The following is a 13,111-nucleotide window of genomic DNA, read 5'->3' as shown; positions in this document are numbered from 1 at the left end:
GCATTGACGCGTGTCGACAGAGGTTCTTTTCCACCCAAGGCTAAATCTGATTTCATATGAACAACTATTGCATAAATAATGTAATGTTGATTCTTTTGACTTTTAATATGTTTCTAGCAGCCGTGCAGGGTTAACAGGCTTGCTTGCATGCTTCAATGACATCTTAATCCTTTTAAACCTTTTTCCTCCAATCGTTGAAGAAAAGATCTTTTGTTCTTTCTAACAATGGAGACCAGAACACGTTGCTCTGCCTGCTTTTCTGTGCTGCACCGACACCCTAAAGGTAAAACTACACATTCTGTCTTTAAGATGATTGGCGTTGATTAGAGGCAGGTTTAGGTCCTCCATGTGCTCATGCTTGTGCAAAAGTGACCTTGTAGTGAAAGAGTCAGTTGAGATATCAAATGCTATAAGAGAGAGAGAGAGAGAGAGAGAGAGAGAGAGAGAGAGAGAGAGAGAGAGAGAGACAGAGAGAGAGACAGAGACAGAGACAGAGAGACAGAGAGACAGAGACACAGAGAGAGAGAGAGAGACAGAGAGAGACAGAGAGACAGAGACACAGAGAGAGAGAGACAGAGACAGAGACAGAGAGAGAGAGAGAGACAGCGAGAGACAGAGACAGAGAGAGACAGAGAGAGAGACAGAGAGAGACAGAGACAGAGAGAGAGAGAGAGAGAGAGAGAGAGAGAGAGAGAGAGAGACAGAGACAGAGAGACAGAGACAGAGAGAGACAGAGGGAGAGAGACAGAGACAGAGAGAGACAGAGAGAGAGACAGAGACAGAGACAGAGAGAGAGAGAATTTAAAATGAAATAATCACACATTAATCTCAGGACAGAGACGTTGCTCTGATCACTGGAACCGATCCTGAAGCAGCAGCTCACCTCCTCCCATCAGCTGTCCACACCCACTGTGGGCAGAGAGATCAAAGTGGACACAGACTCATGTGATACTAAGAATGTGTTGTCTTTCTCTCTCTGCTCACTCCCATCACTCCAGATTCCTTCACACGGACACGTTGCCGTCATGTGTGTTCATGCATGTGTGACTGTGTGTAACACGGAGAGACGATGTCGACGAGCCTTTGTGTGGGAACGTTCAGTTAAACTTCTTATGACTGACATATGTCCACACTATTACTGCATTCATGACTCGTACGGGAGTCATTGCAAACAACAGTGTTGTGTTCTGAGTCTCATGCACCGTGACGATCTGATGGGAAACATGTTGGTTTCAGCTCTCACTTTTCCAACGTTTCACACCTCCATGTGGTGTGGCGTGGATGATTCCTGCTCTGACTACGTGCTCCATCGCCACAGTACCTAGTTTCTTCCACTAGATGGTGCTCTTGAGCCGTGACTCTCTGCTCCACAGCTCAGACGTCTGTAGTCTCAGGGTGCGGCTCTGTGATACTCTGTGATACTCTGCTTCAGACGGTGAACTGAGAGACGCATCAACCCCCAAACACCTTATGACCTTATCTTTTTCTCTTGTCTGACTGATGAGCTTTTCTGTAAGTTTCATTGTTATATCTTGCAGTTTATTACACCATACTATGATACTTTTCTTATATATGTATATATGTATTTCTTCTAAGTTGATGTCCTATTGGAATGAACCGGGGCAGGTCTGTTGACACAACACACTTGTGTTTACCCAAGCTGTGGTGGTTGAATGAAAGAGTCCATGCACAGCTGATAATTCAATGTGCAGATGAATGTTTAACTTTGTCTGCAGCAACTGGTCCCACATAGATAGGAGGAACACACACACCCACACCCACACACACACACACACACACACACACACACACACACACACACACACACACACACACACACACACACACACACACACACACACACACACACACATCAGCACATATCCCTGCGGATGTTCAGTCAATGATTCAGTCCAGGACCTTTGTCAGAAATGTTGCATGTTGGGATGAGATTGCACACTGCGTGCTGAATCAGTGAGCAGGATTTGGTAATGCCTGTGGAGGGGTGTGGTACCTCAGAGGAGGCTCCAAGGCGCCGCGTTGCTCCATTACAGACTCACATCTGTGACTCCTCACTTAGTTACTAACTCAGCACAGAGCTGTTCTTGCTGCCATTTGTGCCACCTCTATATCTATATATTATATATATATATATATATATATATATATATATATATATATATATATATATCACCTTTATGTTTCTCTGTAAGCAGGACATTTCAAAAGATTCTGAATAGATTTCTACATCAGGCAAGAAAGAACTGATTCACTTTTCAAACAGGGTGAACATGGCTTCTCACTTCAGGTCAAATAACTGGAACTGAGTCACAGAACACAGAGAGCGGTAAACCCTCGAGCATTGGCTCAGGCCAACAGGTCCCAGAGGTCGGTCCTGGTTAACTGCTGCGACAATCTTTCCATATTGTGGTGCAGTGGGCTGCTCAGTGGCTACTGCACAGATACGGCGCTGTTCAAGAAAACAAACACGGCTCTCCAGAGGAAGAATCTATTAGAAGCTATTGATTCATTTTTTTTCTTTTCTTTAATTTTATACCTATGTGTGCAGTGCTGCTTTGAGCTAAATGCTAGCGTCAGCATGCTAACATGCTCACGACAACAACGCAAGCAGGCTGACGTGATGCAGGTATACAACGTTTACCGTACTCATTACCTTAGTTTTTAGTACTTAATACATAGTACAGTTCTGCTGTGTTTGGTCATAAAACAAAGTATTGGGCAGATTTCACCTTTTTCATTTTGTTTCTACTGCTTGAGTGCAGATGTTTAGGGGAAAACAAACGCATTGCAGTTCATTTTAGAGGTGTAACTCAGATTTAGTGCAGAAGAAGCAAACCTGTTTCGTCTGAGCAGTGCAGTTTGTCCAGACCGTGTTGTAATAATCAGCTGAGATCAACAAAACGCTGCACGGGCATAACTCACATTATATTCTATCTACAGCGATAAGAATGTGTCCTGTAGGTGACAATTCAACATGTGGAATCAACAGCTGCATACCTCACAACCTCAACCTCATTGTGCTATAACAAAGAACAAAGGTGCACTAGTTTGTCATGCTGACTTGATGTGATGTGCCAAGTTTTCAAAAAGGAAGTGGAAGATATGGGAACGACAGCCAGCTCTCATTCCCACTGCCATGAAACTGATGCGAGGACACTTTAGTCCTCGCTTAGGTGCAGGAATCCAAACCATCCGGACTTCAAGACAAAAGACGAGATGAGAAGTGACACGTACACTCCGCCATCCTCGTAGTTGCTATGCTGCAAACAAACAGCGGATGATTTTAATGTTGTTTTGAGACTATGGTAACTTAAAGGTGACGTGCTGAAGTTAAAGACGGTCGACTCTCTTTGTCTTTGCATTGAATAGAAACCGTCTCTCTGTTCTTTACGGCTTGAAGAAGGAAACGTAGTTCAGAACATCGTGGATCAAGTCTTTAGAACCTGAGTCTATTTCAAACCTCAGCGCCACAATGACTGAACAGATTTATAATATATAGACACAAGCATTTCTCTTTGACATTTGCTACACACCTTGTTAATACAGTAGAGTGCACTGTAACTGTTACATTACATCATGACATACACATCACACAGGAGTGAACGAGCTGCACCATGAAAGGAAAATGCAGAAGGACTCTGAAGTCTCCCTTTCTAAAGTTCACATTTGATTTTACTGAGGAATCTTATCTTCAGTTTGACTCAATCAGTTTGAGTAAGCAGTGGACTTAAAGAGTAGTGGGTGGAGTAGTATTTATACTGAGTCATACAGTGTATTACTCAAGGACAAGTGGAGACGATCTAAGATTTACACAAAGTTAGAAGAAAGGCTCTGAAGGAGTGATAGGATTCAACGTGGATCAGTGGTTAGACATTAGATCACGAGTGTGTATTTTAGGCCTCTCTGTTACTGGAAGTTGTGCGGGTCCTTTGCTTTGAGTACATATTCAGACTCACAGACTTTGTCCTCTAACCTGCCGAGAACCTAAAGAGTAGTTTAATCTGGGTTTGAGGATCACACGAGAAGCTGCAAACACTCATTACAAGTCTTACTCATTCAGCATAGTAATTACAGTATGATGGTTGCATTGATACTAAAATACAAAGACAAAGTGGTGGAGTTTCCTGTAGGATTGTTGAGGTGATTTCAGTCAACCGTGTGCATGAACCATGACGCTGGTTTTTAGTGCGTGTGGTCTCCAGCCCATGAGGACATGAACTCTTCTGTTTTGCTCATTAGTCTTCGTCCTGCTGTACACAAAGCTGCGTTCCAGAAGACAACCCAACCAGCAAGGTGTTTCCTGTACCTGCCTGTTTGTGCCACGACTGACACTTGTTAAGCTGAAAGAAGGTTTCAGCACAAACAGGTTGCATGGAACAGTTAATTCATTTACTGAGCATGTCGTCGACTACAAACCGTAAACTGTAAACATGTAAACCGTAAACTTTAAACATGTAAACTGTAAACTTTAAACATGTAAACTGTAAACATGTAAACTGTAAACAGGTAAACTGTAAACTGTAAACATGTAAACTGTAAACAGGTAAACTGTAAACATGTAAACTGTAAACAGATAAACTGTAAACATGTAAACTGTAAACTGTAAACATGTAAACTGTAAACATGTAAACATGTAAACTGTAAACAGGTAAACTGTAAACATGTAAACAGTAAACTGTAAACATGTAAACTGTAAACTGTAAACTGTAAACATGTAAACTGTAAACAGGTAAACTGTAAACATGTAAACAGTAAACTGTAAACTGTAAACATGTAAACTGTAAACATGTAAACAGTAAACTGTAAACATGTAAACTGTAAACTGTAAACTGTAAACATGTAAACTGTAAACTGTAAACTGTAAACAGGTAAACTGTAAACATGTAAACAGGTAAACTGTAAACATGTAAACTGTAAACTGTAAACATGTAAACTGTAAACAGGTAAACTGTAAACATGTAAACAGGTAAACTGTAAACATGTAAACTGTAAACAGGTAAACTGTAAACATGTAAACAGGTAAACTGTAAACATGTAAACTGTAAACTGTAAACATGTAAACTGTAAACAGGTAAACTGTAAACATGTAAACTGTAAACTGTAAACTGTAAACAGGTAAACTGTAAACATGTAAACTGTAAACATGTAAACATTGCAGTGTCTCAGTCTTAGCTCTTTCTCCACCAGGAGACAGCTGCAGCACCTCCAGGGTTTTGTGTATCTATCCCCACTGATCTCCTGGTGGGAGTGTTTTGTTCTTGTTCTCAGTGAGGGTCTTAGTTTAAATGAGTCACTTTTCTCTCCGTTTTCATAATGTGGGTGCTGACAGGCCCACTGATATTATACATAACAGTGATTATGGTCTACACAAATACACTTGATGTGACTTGTTTTAGCTCCTATAAGGCAAGAGAAACCTGGAACCCACATATTGAACATCTTGGTCTTTGACCTCATACCCTTTAATAGAATGAAATTCCTCAAACCACAAGAGGCTTCTACCATGATTTATTTCATCTTATAAATTCCTTCCCTTAAAAAAGACATTTGGCAGAGAAAACTATATACAGAAGTCTAAAAGAGTGAGACTAACACGGACAGGAATGAACTGTGATTTGTGTGAGTCAGCCACACACTACCATGCTGGGAGATGATCATATCTCTCTCATGAGTGTTCACTAAATGTGAAGCTACAGAGCCAGTGACCGGTTAGCTTAGCTAAGCTTAGCACAAGGAGCACAATTACATTCAGTTCACAGTAACGACCTGAACTCCAGGGCCTCTACGATGATTTTACTGTTTGGTTGTTTTTATACTAAGTTTTTGTGCGCATAGTGTTGATTAGAACTGAACTTTAGAGGTGTTGGGTGGATTTTCTTTACCTTCTGACAGAGACAGGTTAGCAGCTTTCCTCTGATCCAGTCTTCATGCTACGATCTGCAACACGTGTAAAAACAACATTGTCAAACTGACGGCGTAGAAGTGGTCAGATGCTGTATCTGTGTATCTTAAGTACCTGTGAACTAGATCCCCATTTCTGTAGGTAGATTACAGGGGTTTGGGGACCAAACAGGGACTGAGAGGGACTACCCACCAGAGAACTGTAGACTACATACCTTCAGAGCGTTTGTGTAGGAATGCTGACGTGACGTAAAAACCGCTCAGCGCAGCTTGCACACATCTTAAAACAGCCGTTACAAAAGTACTTTTTGCAATTTTAGTTTGAAGCTGCAGTCGTCTTTGGCTCAGTGAAGGTGCTTTAAGCTTCTGCAGCCTTTATGCAGCTTATGAAGCAGGAGCTCAAACAGGGTTTTTAAAATGGCGGTGCTGCATTGGCTCATGCGTTAGAACAATCTCTGTACACTCATGGATCTTCTTGTGCTGGGAGAGAACCTTGACAGTTCCTACAAAAGGAGGATTCTTAGAACTAAGCTTTTAGAACTATGAAAAAGTTCCTCCAGTCAGAAAGTGGCTTACGTAATGCAGTAATGTATACACACAGTTCAGAAGAAGCATGACTCACTCCTGCCTTTGAGGGGTGAGAGGTGAGCCCTCATCCCTCCAGCTGACACCAGATGGTACGCTACAAGAGCAAGGAAATTAGCCAGAGCCCAACTCTGAGATGAGGAGGACACGCATACACACACACACACACACACACACACACACACACACACACACACACACACACACACACATGCATGCATGCACACTCAGCAAGCCACACTTTTGCCCAAAAACACGAACACAGAAACCTTTGAGGCGCTCTGTCTCATCCCTCACACAGCCCATGACAGAGGCCAAAACAAACAAAATGTACTTTGTGCACACACACACACACACACACACACACACACACACACACACACACACACACACACACACACACACAGGATACAGGACTGAGGGGGGATGTTGTGTGTGATATGGTGAACAATGGAGTCTGACTAATTCCCTTAAATGGGTTAGACTGAAAATATGGAAAACAACTCTGTTTTGTGGTTCAAGGCTACACAATCTTCATGCTGCTGTCAATCACTAACAACTGACGTAACTACAGGCTCATTGTAGCTGGTTGACCTCAATGACATTCAGATCAAAGTAGCAATTAATGAAATATCAAAGTAATCTATCTCTTACAATTCTCTTTTGCATCTAAACGAGAAACTGTTTAAAACATCTAATTGTTCACACAGTAACAGGATGTTGCTATAAATGATTAATTACTGCAAATGATCATATTGCAAACAAGTGATTCCTAAAAGGAATCTAGTATATGTACTTGTTAAAAACACACGACTGTGAGATTAAATGTTTCATTTGGATTACTGTAACCCAGCCTTGTCATCATGGGTCACGCTGGTGAAAGAGATTATTTGCATTCAGCTTATAGAAATGTTGACTCATGGTGGAACACTATTTGCATGGAGATACACATTAGTGTTGAGATCAAGACCAGACGAGGCTGCAGGTATATACTGTATGGAAGCGAATGTCCAACTAATGAACACACACTCAGAGAGGTCCCCACGGACCAACAGAGCGTCACACACTAACGCAGAAACACACACACCGACACACACACCGACACACACCGACACACACCCACACACACACACACACACACATTCCATAACAGTTTCCTCACAGGAGTGGAAAGAAACCGAACCCTGGTCCTTAAAGGAAAACAAATGGAGGTTCTGCCAAGCCCCTGGCTGAACAGTAGAGGAAAAGTCCCTCCTACCCTCTCCACCTCCCTCTTCCCAGCCAGACCCGCCCCTGGTCCAGCACTATATCAAGAGCCTGCCTCCCTTTACCAAACTCCACAGTCCTGCTACAGTCCACAGCTGTATAACGGTCCTCTCTCCTCGTGTTCTCTCTTGACCAGCAGACAGTCAGCCATCATGTATTACAACCACAGCATCAGCGGCGGCCCCCAAATGATCACCAGGCAGAGCCGCAGCTACACATCGAGCGCTGCTCCCCACAAGGCTCACAGCGTGTCGGGATTCAGCTTCAGAGGAAACCCACGTATCTCCTCTTCCAGCGTGCGCACCGTCTCCTCCGGGTATGGCGGCGGCATGGGTGGAGGCATGGGTGGAGGCATGGGTGGAGGCATGGGCGGCGGGTTCGACCTGTCCAACGCACTGGACCAGACCTCCGTGCACCTGAACGAGAAGGCCACCATGCAGAACCTGAATGACCGTCTGGCCAGCTACCTGGACAAGGTCCGTTCTCTGGAGGCGGCCAACTCCAAGCTGGAGGTGCAGATCAGAGAGTACTACGAGCAGAAGGGGCCTGCAGCAGAGAGGGACTACAGCAACTACTGGGCCATCATCAATGACCTGAAGGACAAGGTATGGTGTGTTCCTGCCTCAGCAGCTTAAAATCCAGACAAGGCACATGTTTGCTGTGCTGTTAATGATTATCAAGGTAGGGTTTTAAAAGGGTTATGTGAAGTCAAGAGTGCAGGCAATATGACTCAGTGTTGTAGTTGTGGGACTTCACAAGGTGATGTAGCTGAGGAGCACTGCATGGGACGTTAACTGATGTATTAGTGTGTAATTCATAGCAAACCAGTCTATGCTGCTGCATGTAACTATGAACTATTCATTTGAGACTTTTGAACTTTGACATCTCTCATTGTTCTTCTTCTCCAAAGATTGCCGCCGCCACCATCGGCAATGCCAACATCCTGCTCCAGATTGACAACTCCAAACTGGCTGCTGATGACTTCAGAACCAAGTAAGCAGGAACCTTCACACAACCGAGGCCCCATCTCCATCATGTTAATGTCACACTGAGAGGGCTTCGGGGTTATAGTCGTCTCACATCTTTGTTCTCTGCTCTCATAAACTAATCAGATTCGAGCATGAGCTGATGATGCGCCAGTCGGTTGAGGCCGACATCGCAAACCTGCGACGTCTGCTGGACCAGACCACCCTGACCAAGGCCGACCTGGAGATGCAGATCGAGGGCCTGCAGGATGAGCTGGCCTACCTCAAGAAGAATCACGCAGAGGTGACTCAAGCACTTCCTCTACGATGATCGATGAACAAGAGCCTGCTTCAAATAGATCTTAATGCTTTTCATCCTTCTTGTTGTCTAGGAGCTGGCAGCGATGCGCTCTCAGCTTAGCGGCACAGTCAACGTGGAGGTGGATGCCGCACCCCAGGCAGACCTCAACAAAGCCCTGGACGAGATCCGCGCCCAGTACGAGTCCATCACTGACAAACACCGTCGCGACCAGGAGTCCTGGTTTAATGAGAAGGTGAAAATGCTTTTCCACAAACAGTCATATCCCACACTTTGCAAATGACTGGGTTTACTCCCTCAAAAGTCTAACCTGCAATTAAACATAATGATCTGTGAAACTAAGATGAGTAATCACCAAGACTTCTTCTTCTTCTTCTTCTTCTTCTTCTTGCTCTAGTCGGCAACAATTTCCAAGGAGGTGGCTAGCAGCACAGAGACAATCCAGACGTCCAAGACAGAGATCAGTGACCTGCGGCGCACACTGCAGGGCCTGGAGATTGAGCTGCAGTCTCAGCTCAGCATGGTGAGAAACCCCCACCCCCCCCAACCCCCCCCCTAAAGCATCTGGTCATGTCTCACTGATCTTGCCTTATATGAGCAAAATTCCCAGATTGCTGTCTTGTCAGGGGGAAATGTAGAAACAGACAGTGACAGAGGGTAAAAGAGCAGAAGGGAGAGGAACAGAAAGAGGCTTTATTGAAAGAACGAAGGGAGGGAGAGAAAGATAAGAGGGATGTAGAGCTGTGGAGAAGGGAGGGAAGGGCTCACTCTCTGGAAGACATAAAAGAGCTTGAAGAAAGCCGCAGGAATGCTGAACTGGATGACCCAAAAACCTCGCACTCCCATGGATTATCTGTGCCCAGCTGGAGTAGATCATTTAACACTCCCTGCTAGAAGAGCACACACACTGCTCCTGTGGAACGGTGGAGGAGCTGATAAAAGACACATGCAGTAAAAACCATATGCCTCTGCTAATCATTCCCTCATTAAAGACGGGATAACGCTTCACAAATACAGAAATGTGTTTGTGTCTGTCAGACATGTAATCCAGGGCGTGGCAGACTATATCTCTAGATTGTCACCAGAGATCTACTACAGTAAACTGGTTTGATTGTGTCTCAATTCGTGTGCATGATCTCACCTCCTTAATTCTTCTGTTAACAGAAAGCGGCTCTGGAAAACACACTGGGAGACACGGACGCCCGTTACAGCGCCATGCTCTCCGGCTTCCAGAACACGATCAACATGCTGGAAGCGGAACTCGGCAACGTGCGCTCCAGCATCGAGCAGCAGGGCCAGGACTACAAGATGCTGCTGGACATCAAGACCAGGCTGGAGCAGGAGATCGCCACGTACAGGAGCCTGCTGGAAACAGAGGAGTCCAGGTAGACGCAGTGATACGGGAGCATGGGCTTATGAGGTCATTTAAAACCAAAATGCACGAATTCATGTAGAAAATAATGCTCCGATTCACTCACTATACTTTTCTCTTTCCCTCCAACCCATCCTAGACCTCATGGTGAGTGACGACTGCTTTAACAGGACGTTACATAACAACAGTAGAGTCAGTGTGACTCAAGCTTGAAGCTCTGCCTTCATGAGATGTTTCTCCTTCTTTTTCACAGGAGGCTCAAAGACCACAGTCACAACCACCACTGTGCGCAGTTCCAGCTAGGAGGTCCAACTGGCAGGACAAGCTGTACTCAGAATCCCCCACACACACACACACACACACACACACACACTAATAAAATCTGTTCCACGAGATGAGTGAAACTGTACTGAAAACAACTGAGATATGTTGAAGGTGAAGCCCGTGTTAAAGTCTGCAACAATTGCAATTTTAGAAGAAGTCACTTTGTGTGTGTGTGTGTGTGTGTGTGAGACCTGTCTGAAAAATAAATCTGCCGGTGGATACAAATTGTGTTGTTTCGTGACTTTACTGGTCTTTCAGAAACGGTCGACATCTTTCTCAACAACATCGCTCTGTTAGTGCAGTTGTCATGGCAACAACACTACATTCAGGGGGAGGGTGGGATGCGGAAATCTATGTTACGCAACGGGGGCTGTTGTCAGGAAAGGGGGAACAATGGTTGAGCTCTGGTGTGGAAAGCGTTAGAGAAAGGACCACACGGACACGGTGCAGTTGAGGGAAAAGTGGCGTCCTTGACCAAATACAGTGGAGCCTGGGCTTTGCCCCAGGAGGGCTTTTAAACAGGACACACCCAAATGGTTGACCGACCTTTGCCCTGGAGGCTTTCAGCACAGTGTTACATGGAGTTACCTAGTAACAAGAACACACACTCAGGGTAGAAATACCGAGTGGGAACGCAAACAGTGACGCTGAACAAAGAGAGTCGTTGTGGAAACAGGCGCTATCAGAGCTGCACTTTGGCCTCCTTCATCAACCATGATTGATTGTAAATGACCAATGAGTCGCAACGATAAAATGCATCCTGAAGGGTGCGGCTCCTCGGATGATGGCGACTTCGTACATATGTGTTATGTTTTTATGTTATGTTTAGTGTGAAAGAGAGGCAGGGAGCTGCTCTGTGTGTGTGTGTGTGTGTGTGTGTGTGTGTGTGTGTGTGTGGGGAAGAGAGAGCGAGGCAGAGTATCAGTCAAGCCTCTGCTCTCTGCACAGGTCAGCAGTTACAGCTTCTAAAATTACAGTGAAATCCCGTCAAGAGTTCATGATTCTCAAGCGATAGAGTAATGTTGGTTTTGGAGAAGAGGGAGATTATAGAGAGGATCAGATTGCAAAGTCCACCCCCCTCTGAGCAGCTTCACTCGCCCATGTTTGGACCGGTTCTGTTGCTTCTCCTCCACACTGTTGTGCTGAGAGTTCATGACGAAGCCCCTTCCTGTTACGCTTGTAATTTGACATGCAAATCCTAAGCAGAGATCATAAAGAAGGTGTAACAACGGGCCATTTTCCCCACATAAACGTTAGCGCAGTGGGCCCGTCGAGCGCTAACTGCAAAGCAATAACTAAACATCTGTTTACGAGCAATCTGAAGCCAAACCTCATGAGCTCTTTAATGGTGACGCTCTCTGACATTTTAGATGTTGGATGTTTTAAGTCTTTTTCCTATGTTTAAAATGTGCCGTGATGGTACTTGTTTCAAAGACTCTATTGTCCAAAGGTACTGTGTTGTAAAGACGACAGTGAGGGGAGGACATAGGACTTATTACCTTTTAATCATTGCAGTTGATTTTCTCCAAAAACGCAGCTTAACGTTGATGAAGTTAAGGAGCTGGTTTTGCATTTCCACTTGTATTTAGTTGTTTGTTTTTTGAATGTAAATGATCTGTTCCACTGTCAGTATTATGAATGATTGCTGCACACCACCTCTCCGACATAATTGGAAGGATTTCCTTCAATTTGTTCATGAGCCTGTGGGTGTCATAACGAGCTGTGCTCATAAAGAGGTAGTGATGGATGTGATAAATGAGGAGATTAGGAGATGAGTATCAGTTAGTTTATTATTTACAACATGAATAGACAGACTGTCTGCACGTGGCTGAACAAAGGAATATGATCGGGAGCGGCACCAAGTTTCTGTGTTTTCTCCTCGCCGTGGCCGTCTGCCATCCAAAGCCAGCCTGAGGGGCAGAGAGAGATCAGACAGGAAGAGGAGATGTCAATCCCTTGATGTCTTGAAATACTTGACATAGAGTTCAATCCAGTCCAATTAATGAAAGGTTCAGGATACTTTGGATTCTTTCTGTTCTCTGCTTTCTATTGAGACAACAGGAAGCGCCTGAACCCCTCGCCAGTGAGCACAGGGTGCTTCTGAACACTTTACTCACTTTAGAACTCCTACACAGAAAACAGCAATACTGTATAAATAAAGGAATACTTGTCAGTCCTGTATGCTAAATATGAAGCTACCAGTAGCCACGTTTGGCTTAGCTTAGCACAGAGACTGGTTTGTTTATGAGCTTCAGTTTTTGTGTTTTTTGATTGATTGACTTGAGAATGTAAAGAGTCCAATCAGATATGGTCCCTTGAAGGCGGGCCTGCTGTATTTCAATGTGGACTTTTACCACA

At 44.4% G+C, this 13,111-nt stretch overlaps 1 protein-coding gene across 1 annotated transcript; it reads left to right on the top strand.

Annotated features, from left to right (window-relative positions):
• Positions 1 to 7,838: 7,838 nt before the first annotated feature.
• Positions 7,839 to 10,978, top strand: krt94 (keratin 94). Its single transcript, XM_068729065.1, has 8 exons — positions 7,839 to 8,378; positions 8,684 to 8,766; positions 8,886 to 9,042; positions 9,131 to 9,292; positions 9,455 to 9,580; positions 10,222 to 10,442; positions 10,569 to 10,576; positions 10,683 to 10,978. Exons 1-8 carry the CDS (start codon positions 7,926 to 7,928, stop codon positions 10,730 to 10,732), a joined length of 1,260 nt encoding a protein of 419 aa, XP_068585166.1. The 5' UTR covers positions 7,839 to 7,925; the 3' UTR covers positions 10,733 to 10,978.
• The last annotated feature ends 2,133 nt before the right edge of the window (positions 10,979 to 13,111 follow it).

The sequence above is a fragment of the Cebidichthys violaceus genome, unplaced genomic scaffold (genome assembly GCF_023349555.1).
Source record: "Cebidichthys violaceus isolate CVI_PGR_0920_01 unplaced genomic scaffold, fCebVio1.0.p SCAF_44, whole genome shotgun sequence".
In the NCBI taxonomy this organism is placed as follows: Eukaryota; Metazoa; Chordata; class Actinopteri; order Perciformes; family Stichaeidae; genus Cebidichthys; species Cebidichthys violaceus.
The sequence above is the reverse complement of the archived record's forward strand: the minus strand, read 5'-3'. Positions and strand labels throughout refer to the sequence as shown.

Excerpts from the sequence above, each read along its gene's own strand:
- krt94 (XM_068729065.1), top strand. The coding sequence starts at position 7,926 with ATGTATTACAACCACAGCATCAGCGGCGGCCCCCAAATGATCACCAGG. Across the intron at positions 8,767-8,885 it reads GCTGATGACTTCAGAACCAA|ATTCGAGCATGAGCTGATGA; the intron begins GTAAGCAGGAAC and ends TAAACTAATCAG. Across the intron at positions 9,043-9,130 it reads TCAAGAAGAATCACGCAGAG|GAGCTGGCAGCGATGCGCTC; the intron begins GTGACTCAAGCA and ends CTTGTTGTCTAG.